The sequence below is a fragment of the Rhinolophus sinicus genome, chromosome 16, assembly GCF_057876585.1.
Source record: "Rhinolophus sinicus isolate RSI-liver-muscle chromosome 16, RSI-T2T, whole genome shotgun sequence".
In the NCBI taxonomy this organism is placed as follows: Eukaryota; Metazoa; Chordata; class Mammalia; order Chiroptera; family Rhinolophidae; genus Rhinolophus; species Rhinolophus sinicus.
This window is the reverse complement of record NC_142516.1, coordinates 149,114,848-149,133,781: the sequence shown is the minus strand read 5'-3', so window position 1 is coordinate 149,133,781 and position 18,934 is coordinate 149,114,848. Positions and strand designations below refer to the sequence as shown.

General features: G+C 41.3%; 1 protein-coding gene across 2 annotated transcripts in view; it reads left to right on the top strand.

Annotated features, from left to right (window-relative positions):
• Window positions 1–18,934, top strand: part of FARP1 (FERM, ARH/RhoGEF and pleckstrin domain protein 1) — a 283,093-nt gene that overhangs the window by 197,469 nt on the left and 66,690 nt on the right. For both annotated transcript variants that reach the window (XM_088792816.1, XM_088792815.1), the window contains exons 4-6: window positions 4,888–4,930; window positions 7,372–7,450; window positions 14,358–14,455. In XM_088792816.1, coding sequence (XP_088648942.1) covers window positions 4,888–4,930; window positions 7,372–7,450; window positions 14,358–14,455 — 220 coding nt within the window. The remainder of the gene's footprint in view (window positions 1–4,887; window positions 4,931–7,371; window positions 7,451–14,357; window positions 14,456–18,934) is intronic.

The window sequence follows — 18,934 nt, the reverse complement described above, 5'->3', positions numbered from 1 at the left end:
GTGGCCGTACTTGAAGACAGAGCCTTTAATCGGGGATTGGGTTAAAATGAGGCCAGTACAGTAGGCCCCAGTCCAGTCTGATTGGAATCATTTTAAGAAGAGGAAGTTTGGAGGTCCCCAAGAAACACCAAGGGCATGTATGCACAGAGAGAAGACCATGTGAGGACAAAGCCAGGAGGCAGCCAACCGCAAGCCAGTGAGAGAGGTCTCAGGAGAACCCAAACCTGCAAGACCTCGAGCCTCCAAAACTATGAGGAAATAAATGTCTGTTGTCCATGCCCACCTAGTCTGTGGTACTTTGCCATGGCAGCCCTAGCAAACTCTTAGTATGGGTCTTCAAATCCCAGCATGGGAATTTCCTTGATTCGGTGAGCCCTACTGACTGGGAATGACATTTCTGTAAGTCCATTCATTTTAACCAAATCCTTTAAAGTCAGGTAATGTGGGTATGTAGCGGTGCCCTAGAAACCAGCAGCATGGTTTTAGAGAGAACAGGGATGTGTGGCTTGGTTGAAAAGGTGGGGGGTAGCGTGAGAGGATACGTCATTACAAATGTGACCCTCTAGAGAGCCATTGGCAGGGAATGAAAGATTACGGTGCTTTTGTTGCCTCGTTAACTCCTCTAGAACTTGTTTCTGTTCTGCTTAGGTTGAATTAACAAGTGTTTTGTCTAAGATGATCTAATCCAGTTTAAATGCTTCCCAGTAGCCCTCCCTATACAGAGGGTGCCTAAAAAATGTATATACATTTTAAGAAAAGAAAACTGTATTAAAATTGTAATAGTATATACCGATAACAAAAGATGAATACACGTCACGTTTGACTTCTGCAATCACAAGAGGTGCTCAAAGTGGTTACCATCAGCGTCCAGACACTTCTGATTATGGTGAACGACTGCTTGAGCAACGTTGACCAAAGTGTGTCCACTTGTGTACATTTTTTGGCACCCCCAGTATATCAAACTTCAGTGCTTTAACTGTAGTCAAACAGCACCCCTAGTTTTCTTCTTGGAAATGAGATGAGCTCCTTCTAGTTCACCCATTTATAGTAGTTTAAGTCCTATGTGTGCAAGACCTTTTCTGTCAGCAAATATCAGTCTCACTGGAAAATGGAGAGGTTCTCACAGGCCCCATGTTCGCATCCAGGCCAGTTTCGCTCTGATGTGATCAGTGCCATGTAGCATTATTGCTGCAGAGCTCTACCAAATGAACTCATTGAAGCTAGTCTGATATTCCCCAGACCTACATGTTCTAAAACCACATGCTCAGTTGGCTTAAATTGGTGCTTGTGTTTGATGCTTTCCACAGAAATGCCAAAAACAGAAGAGAGATGTTTTAAAACAATTCATAAAATTGGCAACTACATTGCGAGAACATAGTTGTTTAGTCCTAAGTGGTTTGCAGAAGTTTGGGCCGATTCTGTAGCAGAATTAGAGATGGTGAAAGATCTCAGACATGGTTCCCCTGGGGCAGCCATGGAGGCTCAAAGAACAGAGGATGCCAGGTTCACGAGTGGGTGCTCCGAGCCCTGGGGCGTCCCACCAGAATTCCCTACTCAATTGTAGGTCCCATGCAACACAGCTATTTTGAATCTTCTCCACTTGCCTCCATCCTCCAACCCTCAGATTTTATAGGGAAAACAGAAGGCATCAGAAAGGAATGTTCTTATCTTCCTGGCACAGAAATGTAAACTTACATGTGTCATTAGCCTATCTTTCTCCCTCCCGCAACAGAAGAGCTTTTTTTCTATCTCCAGCCATTGCCCTGTCTTTTAGAGCGATCTTCTCACATCATTTCATGTCTCTTAGGAAAGACGTTGGTTATCCCTTCATGCTCGTTCATATTCTCCATCTCTCTTCTTTTTAGATGCATCTCGTGCTTCCCTGTTAAAAACAAGCAAATACACAGTACCCTTCTGTGATTCCTCACACCTGTACTGTTAGTCTCTTGTCTCCTCCTCCACAGCCAACCTTTGAAAAAGCCCTTCATCCTCCCGTCTCTTCACTACCCGCCAGATCTTCAGACCCATCCCTGAGTCAACAGAGCAGCAGACCCTCTAGTTCTCTTTATTGGACCTCTCAACAGTTCTTGCTGTTCTTCCTCCTGGATACCATCTTCCGTCCCATGGCTTCCATGACACAGATCTCTCCTTATTTTCCTTCTATCCTGTTCTGCGCCACCTGGCTGTTCCATGGTGGCGCCCTCATCCGTGCTCCTGCATTTCATTTTCTGGACTCTACCAGGCTGTCTTATCCTTGATGGAGTCAGGGTGGTTGCGACTTCTAAATGTGAGAGCTCCCGCCCAGGCTTTGCCTCTGAGCTCCGGACGAGTGTGGCCTGCCATTTGCATACTGTCTCTTCCTCATGAAATCCAAGGGCACCTCGTAAAATCAACCCCTCCCTCCTAGCCCTCTTCCAGTGCGCCCTGTCTCTGTGAATGACACCAGCATCCATTTAGATGCTCATGTCAGAAATCTGGTCACTGTCTCCTCCCTCAGCCACCACATCCAGTCCATCAGTAAATCCCTTTCGGTTTTCCCTAGTCATTTTTTCTTAAATCCACCCACTTTCCCCCAGGTTTACTTCTGCCCTCCTGGTCCCAAATACCATCCTCTCTTGCCCGGACAATTGCAACAGGTCAACCTGCATCTAATCTGGCCCCCTCTATCTCTCCTCACACTGCAAGGCTAATCTTTCTAAAGTTCACATCTGGTTGTATCAGCCCCATGCTTAAACCCTTCACATTGTTCTTAGGATGAGAGCGAAGAATCTTAACATGTCCTGGGTGTGGCTGGCCCCTTGCTGACCCACCAGCCTTGCTCTGTAACCATGTTGGTTTTCTTTCACCAGAGTGTTTTTACTGTGTGTCTTCATCTGTTCTTACTCTCGTCCCCTTCAGATCTCAGCACAATGTCAAGTTCACGGACATGTTCGTATCAAACCTCAGGTTCCCTCTACCTCGGCTCCTCCCATGACTGGAGCAAACCTCTCTATCCCAGACACTCAGTGTCCTCTGGGACTCACTCCCCTTCATTTCACTTGTCTCAGGTCTTTCTTCACTTTTGTTATGAAGGTGTTTTGGTTCCTGCCCATCTTCCTCATTAGACCATAAGCTCCATGAAGCGGGGACCATGACTGGTTTTCTCATCGTTGGATTCTCAGAGCCTAGCATAGGGACTCTCTAATATTTTGTGGAATTAATAAATGAGTTTGAAGAACAGAGTTTAAGTTCCAACTTTGGGTATCTGGTCTCTAAATCTCAGTTTTCTTATCAAATGGAGATCCATTTGCCACCTCATCCATCTTGTAGGGTTCTTAGGAGGAAAATAATATCTTGCAAATGATAACTGCTGTTTTGAATGATGATTCTCATTCTAAGGTTGAGGTTATGAGTACAGCAGTGGACATGATCCTAAACTAATGCCATTATTTTTTTTCTCTTATAAGAGAGGGATATGAGATGGGAAATAGACAAATGAGAGTTTCATTATAAAATCTTATTTATTTGCAAAGGTGACGAGGGAAGTTTAACCTGAATAAGTAAGAACTTGACATTTTTAATTCTTTACATTATGAGAATTATTAGTGCTCATTTAAGGTAATTTGGATAATACAAAAGGCAGAAGACAAGAAATCACCCAACTTCCAAACTCCCCAAACACATTTTTCCACATTCTTAGTATTTATCAAGAACATAGTTTTTAATGTTTGCATCATAATGTGTCATAGAGATGTAGACCATTTATTTATCCATTTATTTAGGTTATTGTAAAAATTTATCACTGTTGTAAACATGTGATTAGCATTACTTGTACATAAATCTTTTTGCACGTAAATGCGTAATTTCCCAAAGGTGAATTACTGGATGAAAGAATATGTATAGGAATACATTTTAGGTTTTAGATAATTATTCCCTAATTAGTCTCTAGACATGTTGTACCAGTTCATACATCCACCAATAGAGTAAGACAGTGGGTATTTCCCTGCACCCTTACCAATGTTGTATATTATAAAATATAAATACACATGTACATATGGACTTTTAATGGGTGGAAATGGTATTTGGTTATTTAACAATTAATCTGTAATTCAAATTACTCCTGAATTTGAACATTTTCCTATTAGCCATTGTCATTTTTTTCTTCATCAGTTACCTGTTGTTCTTTGCATAGTTTTAGGGTGGTCTCATTTTCATATTTACTTATAAAACCATCTTGACATTAAGCACATTAACCTTGTTTTTGTCATATATGCAAATATGAGCTTCAGTATAACTCTTTCAAATGACCACAAGTTCAAGGGGAGTTTAAAGAAAAACATGTGTGAAATGGGATAATATGGTTAATTTAGCACTTTATTTAATAAGGGTAGCAGCACCCCCACCCCACTTCTCTCCCTCTCCCTCTCACCCACCTCCTGCCCTTCCTCTCTTTCTTAGTTTTGCCACTCAAAACTGCATATTGAGGAGCATGTGTGTGAAAAGAGTCTGGACTTTGAAGTTGGGCAGGCCTAATTTCATTCCCCTCTCTGCCACTCTGGAATTGAGAGACTTGAGACAAATTATTGAGCCACTGTCTCAGATTTCTCTCCTGGGTAACAGGAATCCTTCCAGCCCTTGTTCAGAGAGGTAAATAGCTTCTGGATAGGGCCTGGTACAGAAGTGGTATTCTACAAATATTAATTCCCTTTCTGTATCCCTCAAAGATATGCTGTCTGTACATACGTACACATACGTGCATTTTGTTTCATTAAGGAGTGTGCATGTTTCACTCGGCTTCTAGCCAGACATGCAGTCGTTCATTAATATTTGCTGAAATAAAGTCTTAAAATATTTGCACTCTTTCACTGAGAATTTATGTCTCAATCTGCTCTTGTTTTTCTTTTGTAGGTGTGGCTGGATCTCCTAAAACCTATTGTCAAGCAGATTAGAAGTAAGTATATACTGTACGCTTAACAGGGAGGTTAAATATAAAGCCAGACATTTTCCTCGTCTAGACGTTGTCTGCCCTGTGGCATCAAGCACTTAGTGATACAGATTCTCTTTTTTACACCTCGATTGCTTTTCATCATCCGCTAATCCGCATGCTATTAAACTGTATGTTTTGCAATTTTAGTATGTAACAATTTGGTAATCAAAACCTTGCTTGGAAAATCAAATATCATTTTGATTAACAGCTAAAGCATGTTATTAAGCCCCAGAATAATTGAGCTTGTCTTGTCTCTACCAGTGTTGCTTACCTGCTCCCTTTGAGGGAGAAAGGTAGAGCCATGTATTCATAAAATTGGTGTAAAGTTTTCTGTCCTGCCTCTTCAAAGCCTGTGAAATCAGAATGCAAGTGTGATTTGGAAAATTACGGTGTGTGGGCGTGGTGGGCGTGGTGGTGGTGGTGGTGGTGGTGTGTGTGTGTGTGTGTGTGTGCGTGTTTCTGAATGGCAAGCAGAACTGAAGGGAGCATGGCTTACATTTAGACTGCGTGTTGGAGAAAAGATTAAGGAGGGCCTAGGAGAGGAGGAAGGAAAGTGAACACTTGGTTTTTCTCTCCCTTCTCACTGAGTCTCAGCACTGGAACTTCCTCCCCTCTCTCTGCTTTTAGGTCAAGTTCAGAGCCAGGCTTTGTTCTCAAAGTCATCCACATAGTTCCTCACTGCAACCAGAGACTGGGAAGAGTTTGAGGATGGTAACAAATCTGCATTTCTTTAGCTGAGTTTGAAGCACACAATACCTTGTGGGATTGCTTCTCTATCTGATTAAGAAACCCCACTGAGGGTTTCTCAGAGCCGTTTATGTGGATGTACTAAACAGGCACCCAGTGTATGTATGGCCCTTATGCAATTGAAACTGGTGTTGATCTGTCATTTAAATTAAGCAATTATTGATGCTGAACTTGAAATGGCCATTGTTTGTTTAACGTTTACTGGGTGGTTGGCCAGCCACCAAGTGGTGGGTGGGGGGAAACACCCTGCTGAGAAAAGCCCTAGCCAGCCCTGATGGGTGGAGGTAGTGCAGAGTCTAGGATGATGGCATTTGTCCCTGCAGTGACTAATGATGGGAACTGCTAATGGTGGAAAGGAATCTCTCAGACATTACCAAATGCAGACCAAAGAGAGTCTGTCACTGTTGGGCCAGAACTGGGTTCTCCTTTTCATCTCCCTGTGCTGTGACTAGCCATGTGTGACAAAACCATCATTTTGTATTTAGTGCTAGCATCTGCCTAACTTCAGATTTTCTAAGGATCTGAGTTCCCGCATTTAATTCCCTGTCGGTGAAAGTTGCCTTCCCATGTCCCCCATTTTGCTATTGTTATTTTGTTACTCAGAACTGACATGTGACGGTTTCTGTTCATTTTTGGAGTGATTAAGGAAAAGCCCAGCTTCTCTTGGCTTCACTATTTCTGTTCCTTGTTTTCTTCCTCCTAATTTTGCATATATTGCCCACATCTTCGCCTTACAATATATCAGTTTTGGTTTCTTTGTTTTTTTTCTAAACTTGCATGTGTTAGCATAGAAATTACGATGCAACATCTATTTTTTGTGATAGTGAAAGGTAGAGCAAAAAGACGTTTTCTGCTTTTATAGGACTCCTGCTAAACTTGGGGTTTCATTGCAGCGCCTTGTATTTCATAGAACAGAGAACCTCGTTGCTGTCATTTCCAATGGCAGCCCCTGTAGTACTGCTCTTATAATATGCAGCGTACACATAAAGGCCAACTCTGGCTCCGAGTATAAATGATTATTTTATCATCTGTTTGTTCTGTCTTAACTGTGAAAATAAAACGTATCCATCTCCTTCACGGTCTCTCCCTACCCACCCCCTCCCAGACCTGCTTCCTGACTTTGAGCTCATCGATAAGATGGTTTGTAAGACGTTATAAAGGCTTTGGCTGGCAGGAGCAGGGCCACAGCTTGTAGATGTTTTCTCCCCAGAGCTCAGGAGAGTACCTGGTACGTGGGTGCTAGCTACGTTAGCAGCTATACCTTGCAGATAGTTACAAATAATAAATTACATAACTGATTTACATTATCTCCTTTTAAAATGATTTGAAACCTGTCTTTGGACTAACACAGCTAATTAGACAGATTTTGGAATGCCCTTTACAATTTAAGTCTCCAGAGAAAAGGTTTAATGCCTTAAGGTCGTACCCTTGTCAGTTTTTTAAAAACCAGATATCTGTTTCCCACAATGTGAAGGTGTGATTTAGTAACTGAACTTGACCCTTTGTTTGGTGATTTGGGTGTTGGCAGGTATACTCTTGGCAGCTTGGAATGAGACTCATTATTTGGTATATAATATACCCCAGAAAGTCTTTGTCTTTAGTTGCATTTGAAACACAAATTTAAAAAAAAATGTTTTTTTCTTCTTCTTCTTCTTTAGGGCCAAAGCATGTTGTTGTTAAGTTTGTGGTGAAATTCTTTCCACCTGACCACACACAACTCCAAGAAGAACTCACAAGGTTAGTGGTTTGGAAACTGGGTATTTACTGCTGTGGGGTGCTGAGGAGAAGAGAAAGTTAATGTTTTGAGTCAACTGATTAAACATTTTCACAGTGTTTACTTGACCAGCATCTGTTCTGTGCTTAACAGTTTAACCCCTTCTCTCCCAGTTTTGCTTATGAACATGGGGAGGGGGAAGGGGCGGGGAGAGAAAGTATCGCATTTTCCTTGAAGCCTGGTTTCTTTAAGGATGTGATATGAACTGAACTGGACTTATAACCTATTACTCTCATATTTTCCCTCTTATCTCTCACATCACTGGGTGGTTTGGGGAACTAAATCGCTCTATGAAACTCAGATGTTAACTCATGTTTTTCTTTCTTGCTGCCATGGGTGGGTGGGTATGAACTGTGGGTCAGTTTCTTTGACAGCGTGGCCAAGTGGGGAGAAGCGTTAGCATCGTGTCAGGCGTGGCCTTGGTAGCTAAGGGACTGGCCAGTTACTTGTTCCCTCTGCACCTCTCTTAATTCCCCTGTGTCAGTGTGACTGTAATGCTCGCTCAGGCAGGGTTGTTTGGAGGACAAACACTATGACGCGTACAGTGGCTGGAACCCAGTAGGGACACGATGAATGATCACCATCCCACCATCGTTTTCATCATTGTCATCATCACTACTACTTACTTTATAATTTGCAGCAAGGCACATGGCATTCTAAAAGAGAACAGAGCCCAGTGGGAACACATGAAAAGTGCCTCCTTTTTTGGAATACTACTGTGGAATTAGGACCATTTGTGACAACATGGATGGATCTTGAGAGTATAATGCTAAGCGAAATAAGTCAGACAGAAATGACAGAGAACTGTATGATTTCACTGATATGTACTGTATAAACCAAAAACAACAAAAGAACAAGACAAACAAATGAGAAACAAAAACTCATAGATACAGACAATAGTTTAGTGGTTGCCAGAGGGTAAGGGGGGTGGGGGGTGGGGGGTGGGAGATGAGGGTAAGGGGGATCAAATATATGGTGATGGAAGGAGAACTGACTCTGGGTGGTGAACACACAATGTGATATATAGATGATGTAATATAGAATTGTACACCTGAAACCTATGTAACTTTACTAACAATTGTCACCCCAATAAATTTTAATTTAAAAATTAAAAAAATTTTAAAAATATGCCTCCCTTTCAAGAGTACCCTATAAGTGCATTAGTTTGGCCAGCCAAATTCTTGCCACACATGCCTTTCAAGCTATAGCTGGTTAAGACCAAGGCTATCACATCTTTCTCATCCCTAACACAGAGCACAATATCTTGGGTGGTTGACCATCACTCATCAAAGGGATGAAGACATTCCGTCAACAGTATTTATGACGCTACACTGTGTGCAAGCACTGTGCTAAGCCCTGGGAATATAGTGGTGAAAAGACAAGCCTGACTTTCATGGGAACAGACAAAAATGATTAAACAATCAAGAAAAAGATCCAGTCTTGGAAAGTGCTATTGAGGTAATTGAAGTAGATTGACACGATAGAAGGTGATTGGTCAGTCTGGGGTGCCTCTCTGAGGAAATGACAAGGATCTGTCAGTCATTTTTGGAGGGACAGCCTTCCAGGTGGAAGAAACAGGCGGTGCCCAAGCAGGAAAGGATGCAGCTGTCACATACCTCAAAGACGGCGGTATTGCAGGATCACTGATGGTGAAGTGCAGTGAGGTGGGACAGAGGCCCGAATACATGCAGTGTTGAAAGAGTAGTCGCCTGTGGATGCTGGGGTGGGGGTGGGGGGCGAGTTGGATGACAGCAGGGAATCCAGTGAGGAAGCCATGGCAGCCATCCAGGCCAAGGGCATGGTGGCAGAGGAGGTGGTCGGAGTGGAAGGGGAGACGCGTAACTGCATTTGGAATGTGTGCTGGAGGTGGGGTCGGTCTGTCTTGTGGATGAGTTGGGCATGGAGATGAGGGAAGTAGAGGGGATGCTTAGGTTTGACTGAAGCAGCTGGCTGGGTGGTGTTAGTGGTGACTGACATGGGAATGAGTGGAGGGAAGGAGAGGATTGGGGAGGGGTAGAAAGTCAAGAGTTTGCTTCTGCAAGGCTGCATTTGAGATGCTTCCTAGACATCACATGGGCGTGTCAGGAAGGACACTGGGTATGCAACTGTGGAGTCCCAGGGAGACAGAAGGCAAAGGCTCTTCCCGTGGCTTTTTGTTTCCACGTACAATCCTCAAATTGATGAAGCAGTGAGAGATGGCCAGGCACTGCAGAAGCCATCAGCCTTCTAGGAACTGTGTACAGTTGGCCAGACGCTTACTGTAGAGGAGAGGCAGCTGGCACTGCTTCACACCACAGCACGAGATGGAGGGGCCGACGACAGTAGAGTTTTCAGGTGGTGTCATTACTGCAGCTACTGTCTCTGCTTTCTGGGGCTGGTCTTCCTGTTGTGGGAACAAGCATTGCTCCAAGCTCAGGATATTGAAATAATTCTAAAGGCAAGTCCAGCTGTTGAACAACAGTGTGCTTTTTCCTCCTGAGTCTCACTGGGCCTCTATCCTCCTTAGGAAGTTGGCGGCAGAAATCCTTTTTTTCGTTTGTTTTTCTCCCCATTTTTTTTCTCCCCAATTCTACTTTGCAGTGACTGTTGCACCTTTTCAGTTTTTATGACTCATTGTCTCGAGAGGTCTGTAGTTTTCTACCATTCTGGTCCTTGTTACAAAATTCCATACAACTTGTGATCCTCAAGCCAAGTGTGCCTGGTATATTGCCAGCTGCTCTGTCCGATCTTGATAAATCCCTCACGTTACACAAGCTCAGCTGGATGTAACAGGTTTGGGGTGTTGTTGTATTTGTTTTCTGGCTCCCAGTGTTAACTGACATGTTAAAAATTTGTTTTGAAGAGAGAATTCTTTTGGCTCAAGGTTGAATAAAACTGATAGGAAATTTAGAAGCTCCCCATCGCTTTCCTCTTTATCACAAGGTTTAACGTGAGGGGGACCTCCCAGATGCAATGTGTGAGCCCCACACTCTCAAATGCCTGTGTGAGCAAACATTGGATGATGTGACCATCGAGATTCCAGGCACTTTCCTCTGCAGATGGTGACAGCAGGAGGAGTTGGGAGGAGTCTGCGTGGACACTACTTAGGTGAGGGACGTGTGGGTAAGAGGGACGTGTGGACAAGAGCGTGAAAGAAACAGACCTGCAGTGCAGCCGACTGTAAGAGACTCTAGCCCTGTAGTTAATTCTTTGGGCCGCCAGGAATAGCTTTCAGCTTCCCATTTATATAGATGGAAGATTAAATTACACCTGCCCATTAAACAAGAAGCGGAATTCCTGTCTATGTATTGAACTGCACTTTTGATGGACCGCTATTAACAGTGTCTAGAGGGAGAAAAGCACTGACTCAGACGCAGGTTGAAGAAGCGAAGGAAGGCTCTTTGGCAAGGCAGTCACCAGGCTTTCGTGTCGCAGAGCTGTGAGTCCCTTTTCTTGTGCTGACGAGTTTCGAGACATTTCTCTCTGGCCGTCCCATCTTCAATCAGATCCATCCAGTTTCTACTTGGCTGCGTGATTATAGGTGGGGAGCCCCTGCTGGAACATGCTGCTGTGCATGGCCTGCTGAAGTGTGTTTCCTGAGGCTGGCAGAGAAAGTGCACATTACAAGGACTAAGGAAAGGAAGAGCCAGGCTCCCAAGTGAAATAAAATAGACACCTGTAAAGAATGGCATCCGATTGGTGTGATTTGCAGCTCTCGCAGTCTCTTCTGATAAGCCCTGCTCCTGTCATCATGTCCCTCCTTTCGGGCACCCTTCTGCCAAGGAGAATCGATTCCTTCTTGAGTGCTTTGTGTTTTCACCGTGTTTACTGTTTTAATTTTATTTAGTGCCCGCTGAGTACAACTTAGCCTTTAGCGCTTGTGAATTTTATTGAATTGCTTCAGCTTATAGGACGAAAGATGTTGCTGAATCCCTAAAGTTAGCACTGCGGCCAGAGCACTGGGCTTCCAGCTGTCGTTAAGAAGGCAGGAAGGTATTTCTCGCATTACAAGAACCTTAGAACAGGAAGAGTCCGCATGATTACTGCGTGACAAGTTCTTCCGCAGTCTTCAACATGGCATTTGCCCTCTAACTAAATGTATGAGCTTTCAGAACCTGGTGCTGTCTTGCAGCCCATGTGAGACTGTCACCAAAGGTCCCCAAAGCTTATCAGACTCTGAGCATGAACCTAATCCCTGTGGACACGGGACCCCATGTCTGAACTGGTAAAAATACCATTCTAAATAGTAAAAAATATTCAGAGTGTAATTTTTCTAAAACACAAAGCCCTCCTACTTATTTTTAAATTAACCACAGAGATAAGAATTAAAGCCTGTAGCTTTAAGAAGTGTTGGAGGCAAAAGACAGTGACTACTGCCTAATGCAGAAAGATGGCTTATACTTCCTCTTCGATTATAAGCTTATGTGTTGATGTTTCAGTTATTTTATAGTCTCTACTTTTCTTCCCTTTGATGAGAAAGAGAGATAGAGACAGAGAGAGGACACGAGAACAAGAATAAACATTAGGGGCGTTGGATAAAGATCAGCTGTTGTCAACTGGTAGATCTGCGGGTGTTTTGTTTTAGTTTTGGGGGTTTTCTGTGTTTGTTTTGTTTTTAATGGTTAGAAAATTGCCCCTGTTTTTCAGTTCTTAATAGGGAACTTCCTAAATGATTTAAAGGGGATTAGTTTTTCTTTTACTAAAAAAATTGCTGACATTTATTGAATTTTTTTATTCTAGTCACTGTGCTTTCCATGTATTATCTCATTTAATTCTTACGGGAACTTCTGGTTAATCTTGTGAAAGCCCCCTTTTTAAAATTAAAAATAACCTTTCATTATTACAAAAGTAGCAAATATGCAGTATAGAAAGTTAGTATATGTAGACAGACAAGACTAAAAAGATAAAAATACTATATTCCTGTTGCCCAGAGATTATAATTGTTAGCACATCAGTGTGACAGCCTTTTCTGATTTTTTTCCCCTATACACATATGAAAAGATCAGACAATTAAGTTCTTGAACTTTCCACTGTGTGATCGCACACACAGTGGAAAGTTCGCGAACTTTATTGTCCAACCTTTTCATATAGGTACTTTTCATCTCATCTAATATCCTGGCCATATTCACATTTTCCCATTTGTCCCCCAAATGTCATTTATATTTGCTGATTCTAAAATGAAATTCACTGTAGGACCACATATTGCATCTGGTTGTTATGTCCTTTGGGCCTCTTTTAATTTAGCAGAGGCCCTCCCTCTTTATTTTCCTGATGATACCATCTTGGTAGAGAAACTGGACCAGTTATGCTACAAAATATCCTACCTCCTGAATTTGCTCGCTTCCTCAAGGTGCCATATGGCTTATTCATCAATCCTCTGTATTTCCTGAGAACTAGAAGTTAGTTCTAAAGACTTGATGGATACAAGTTAAACATTTGGGGCTAGAATCCATCATAAGTGATGTGTGCTTCCTATTCATTAGTGATGCTAAGATTGATCATTAGGGGGGTTACAGTCTCATTCTCCCATTATGAAGTAAAATCCCATTACAAATGTCCAATATCCTAAATGGTTTTTACACCGATTAACAATCCTTGCCAAAGTCCAAAGTCAATAATTTCTTTAGAGGTTGTAGAATGAAGATCTTTTAATTCTATTATTCCTGATACGTTACTAGTTGGCATTCTTCTGGCTTATCTGCTTGGACTATCTGTATATCCTGAAATACCCTTCGTACTGGAGAGGCAGATGACATGCCCACTTTTTTTTTTTTGCCTCATATCACAAATGTTTAAATAAAGAATTGCTTTAGTAGCCTCCTGAAGTTCATGATACAGTTTTTCCAGTTTTCTCTTTTTTGAGTATTGTTATACGAACCCTTGAATTTTCATTAATTCCATGTGTTTCAATTCACTTTAATCATACTTGTTGCCACTTTGGCCAGTGGATGCCCCTTCAAGATGTATCTCTCACCATCTTGATACAATGCATTTATTTTTGAGAGCTGCCCTGCTTTGGGGCATAACTAGAGATATTCTAGGCTTACTTTGCGCCTTTCCCTACCCCACATCTGGAATCTACTATTTCTCCCAGAACCCACCTTTGTGTCCTTCCAGTAGATAATTGTGTGAGAAACAGAATCTGGTTGCTAAGGGTCGCTTCTGTGGTGACACTGCTTCTAGGCAGTGGGCAAAACTAGTAAATATCTATGTAAAAATGTATGAGTTCTTATTGATATTTTCAAATCAATTTTAAAATCACACTGTTTTTACTTCATTTCTTTGATTTATAAATACCTCTTTTCTCTTTCACCAAAAGTGTTTACTTGCTTTATCCTACAATATAAAGAAAAGAATTTTAAAATAAGTTTATTTTTACACATCTGGAAGCTGAGGCTTAACGTAGCTAAGTGAAAGTCACTTGTCTTTCCGATTCTGTTGGCAAAGCTCTTACGAACCATAGTAAACTATTGTTTTTGTCTGGGCCATAAAGCCATTTTTTAGTATATTTTACTGGTCTGTGTCAACTATACTAAAAAAAAGTTTGCTCTACCCTGCCAAAATATATAGCGTGGTAAGTTATAGTCTTATGTTTTTGTCGCTGTGTCTCTCCATTTGAAATGACACGTATTACCCCTTGTGGGGAAGGATTACAGCACATGTCTCCTGGTCCTTTTAGGGAGGCATGCGTACGTACATCACAGTCAGTGACACCAGGAATTCATTGCAGCCTTGCGGGCTTTCTTTTCCTTGGTTTATATAGTTTTTTAGTTCCTCACGGTGTGGACTGGTTGACAGGAGCGAGGCCAACTTAGATGCTGACCTTCCCGGCCCTCTTTGCACGTCAGCCATCTCTGTCTATGACGCCCATCTCTCTCTCTGTGTTTGCAGGTACCTGTTTGCTCTGCAGGTGAAGCAGGACCTGGCTCAGGGCAGGCTGACGTGTAATGACACCAGCGCTGCTCTCTTGATCTCACACATTGTGCAATGTAAGTTCTGTTGGTTTCCTTTAGAAATCATGTTGGAAATAACACAATGATCTGACTGACTGGAAAGAAAATCACATCCACTGAAAACAATAATGATGCCTTTATGTTCTTTCGCTATTAGCATGAAAGCTTATGGGTGGAAAACAGTACTCCTGATTTCACTTAATATGCGTATCCGCAAAACATTGACACAGGAATTCTGTGTTCTGGTGTTTGTCTACCGTTTTCCGGAACTACTGCCATTGTTGATATCTCAGTTGTCTCAAAGGAGAAGCTTAGAGGGATGGTGGCCAAGTAGACTAAACTTGTTCCGTCCTATTCTTGGATTTAATATTCATCACTGAATATGGCACATTAGCTGTAAGACATAAAACTGTCAAAGGTTCCACTTCTTGTATTCTGCTGTCTCGCGTTCAGAACACATGAAGCTGGACTGAATCCTAGTGACGTTTGAAATGAAATATTTTAGCTTTCTTAATTTAGACCAAGGATAAATTAGACTGTGCTCATTCCAAGGCTTACTGACAACCTGCACATTTTTTCCCCTCTCGGCCAAAGCAGAAGTTACTTGAAATGGAATATACACATTATGTTTCGGGAAGATAATTATGGATATAGAACAAGGTCAACCTATAAAAGCACTAGTATTAAAACAAATATATTGTGCTATCATTCTAAAATTTCCATTGTATACAAAGTAGTCCCATATAATTAGCCCCATCCCATTTGGACAACTGCCCAGTTAACAGGATTTCCAAAGGTTTAAAGGAAGAATCGCTCCTAGCAGTCAACAAACTACCTTAGCCTAATATGATGAGATGCTTCGATAAACCACGCTGATCTTTTTCTTTTTGTATGTGGGTATTACTGTATATCTACCAGACTTAGCAGGTAGATGTGTTCTTATCAATTTGAAAAAAATGATGTGAGAAAAAAATAATAGGTATACTTTTTTAAACCTTGCTATGCTCCAGCATAGTGTATAGTACGTCATTTAATTCTCATAACAACTCTATGAGAGCAGCACTGGTATTATCCCCATTTACAAATGAGGAAGCTTTGGCACAGAAAATGACGTAACTTTTGCCTTTTCTGTGTTTGGTCTTCTCTCTTCATATAATGATTATGGAGAGAAAAGGGCTTTGAATCGGGCAGACCTGATTTCTATTAGATGATTGATGACTCTGGACTATTACTAACCCCCTCACCCATCCCACACACATACACACCCTCTATTTCTTTTGGAACATGAAAATAATGAAATCTTTTTCATAAGACTGAAAATTAAATGATAGCATACATACCCAATACATGTTAGGTGTTCAGTAAACATATTCTCCTTTCTTTACCCTCGCTCACGTGCAACTCCCCCTTTCCAAACGATGGGACATTTTAAAATGACACTTCCTCATTAGAATAGTAACTTCATAAAATGTTTATGATCCTGGTCTTTTTTGTAAGCTGAAGAGAAACTTACTTTATTCGAATATTCCTGATGCCATGTGGTCATGTGCCTCTTTCCTCCTATGTGTCTCCCTTTGTGAAGTCTGTTCACATAGTAAATCTCACTCACACAGATGGGAGGTAGAGGTTCACTGGCACTCCATCTGCTCCGTCTGAGGGGCCTCTCTTCCCCAGACACCAACAGCGGGCTCAAAATCCCCCGCGAATCTTGAGTTCTCCAGAGAAAATGAAATATATGAGTTCAAAAGTATTTCTATTTGCATCCTATTTGGTGTTCAATGTTGAGATGCACCATTTTTTTCATAATCTTCTGATATTTCTAAAGACCCTTTTCTGCATTTTTATGCATCCCATGCACTCCATCATGGAAGGAGGAATTTCACAGAATCCTCTGAATAGTGTGTTGACTTAAATTATTGATAATTATTTACATTATCCGTAAGGTATGAGAGATCAACTCATCTCCTTTTTGCAGAAGCTATATTAATGCTGACGGAAAATTATCTTGAATGAACTATATGTTCACCTCGTGTATCTATGCACAGTCTGAATTTTTTAAAATTGTCCTCCCTTTTATTTGAATTCATGGAGTTGTCTTTCAGACCATCTATATGTTTTTCACTTGCTCCACTGTCACTGGCCTTATATACCCCGTAATATTTCTAACTTTTAATTTTCTTTAATTTGTTATGAATCAATTAAGAAGGAGAAGCTAATGAAGAATCAATCACTAGATAGTCCTGATGTTAAAATTCCTCTTGGGTCACTTGGAAGTGTGGCAGGCCTACATTTTCGGGTTGTGTGTCTCTCCACTCTGACGATTATGTATAGCAAAATAGGTTTGTCCAAGCATATCCTCGTGAGATTCCATTTAGTAAAATCACAAGTTTTAGGTAGTTGTTGGTGGTCCCATTTTTTGCTGTGAGTAGACTGCTATGGAATTTAGTTTATGCATAAGCTAATGTGACATCTTGGCATAAAAATATTTTGAAATATTAAGTCATGTCTTGAATATTTGTCAGTTTTCAAATTTTCCAAACATAAGGAGGAGCCTATTTCCATATTTCAAAGACGAGAACACATGGGGAGAAAATGAATTCCATAGTCATAAATTGCATTGCATTTTAGGTGAGCCAGAAAAGGCAAGTGACTCAGGAACAAACAAACAAACAAAAACAGGTGTATTAACCCTGATGCCAAAGGATAAACTGGAATTCTTAACTCTTTTATTATATTGAATTATGGAAAGGAGTGTGTTATAAATTCCATATGAGTTAAGAAGCCTAAGCTTAAAACTCACAAGAAATTTAGGATTTAGGTGAGTTCCCCATATGCAAGTTAGTCTTCATAATTCAGATTCTGTATTTGCAAATTCGCCAACTATGTAAAATTTATTTTTAATCCCCAAATCAATACTTGTGGTGCTTTCATGTCATTTGCAGACATACACAAGACAGTGAAAATTTTGAGTCACTGCGCACACACATTCCCCCCTGAGGTTGAACAAGGCAACGTTCTGCCTTCCTGTTTTAGCTCTCATATACTGTAAACAAGTGTGCTTTTTGCGGTCTATTTAGTGCCCCACTTTTTGCATTTTTTTGGTGCTTTTTGTTTGTGATTCTCCTGTTTAAAATGGTCCCCAAGTGTAGTGTTGAATTGCTGCCTAGTGTTCCTAAGTGCAAGAAGGCTATGATGTGTATTAAGGAGAAAACAAATGTGTGTGTTAGATAAGCTTTGTTCAGGCGTGAGGGATCGTGCCGCTGGCCACAAGTGCAAAGTTAACAAATCAGTAGTGAATATAAAATATGATGTCTTTCAACAGAAACACACATAAAACAAGGGCAGTGGATAAAAATTTTATTTCAAGACTCTTGCAGGGCCCTCACCCTGTATTTCCCCTAGGAGCAATGATTTAGTAGTATTTGTTAATTCAGTGTTCACGCGGACTTCATAGAACATAATACTGGGAATAACGAGAATGAACTATACTTCCTTGAGGCCAGCTAGAAGGAATTGCAGAAAAGTCAGTGCCGCCATCGTCAAGGCAACCAGTGAGGATGACAATATGCACAAAGTCCCCCACTTCTGCACTGTTTTCTGTGATGGAGGGTGGCAGTTTTGCTCTATTTAGAGAGGAAGAAATTAGTCCCGAAAAGTCAATTAGGAAAGAGTGTTATTGATCTGTCACAGCGGCAGGAAGTGAGTGGTTGATTCTTCCAGTGGCCCAGCTGGTACCAGGTGCGTTGGCACTGTTTTGTGCAGAGCAAATATTCTCAGTGGGTGAGATTTATGGCAATATAGAGGCCATCTCCTGCAGGATTACTTGAGGGGCATTGGCTGAAGTGTGACGAGCTGCTTCACATGACAGGATGAAAGGGAGGTTTCATAGCAACAGCTGGGCTTTGGTCATTAGACTACTTTTTATTAAGCTTGTTATATAAGACTATATAATACAAAGAAGAAGGCATGCTGTTGCAGAGGTCTTAAACTGGTATAAATTGAGTTGGTGCTGTTGTTTGTAAGGTACAATTAGTATTTTAAAGTTCTATCCTCTACATTTCCAGATTATAGCAATTTGGGGACGATGTTGAGGTTACATATAAAAAGTATGCATCCTGTGTCTTGCAGATGGAAACTTTATAAGAACTTGCAATTTGACCAGTCCTTTCTGACAATAGGACTATAAGAAATTTAATAATGTTAATGTTTTCACCCAAATTAGATTCTGTGTCTTTACACCAATGTATAGTCATCTTTTCTCTACTTGACAAACCATTTGGGATTTGCAGTAATCATTATTACATATAAGTTTCACAAGTTGATTTTGTAAAGTTCTGAAATGTAGGGGCTTTATGCAAAGTCATGAGCCATAAACCACATGTCTAGAATTCCTGCGTAGAACAGACGTGACCCTTAGTTGGGTGGGGAGGAAAGAAACAAGCCAGGAACATGGATGGCAAACGATGGATGGTTTTGAAGTTTTCTTTCCAACTGTTAGAAATGAGAAAGAGTGGA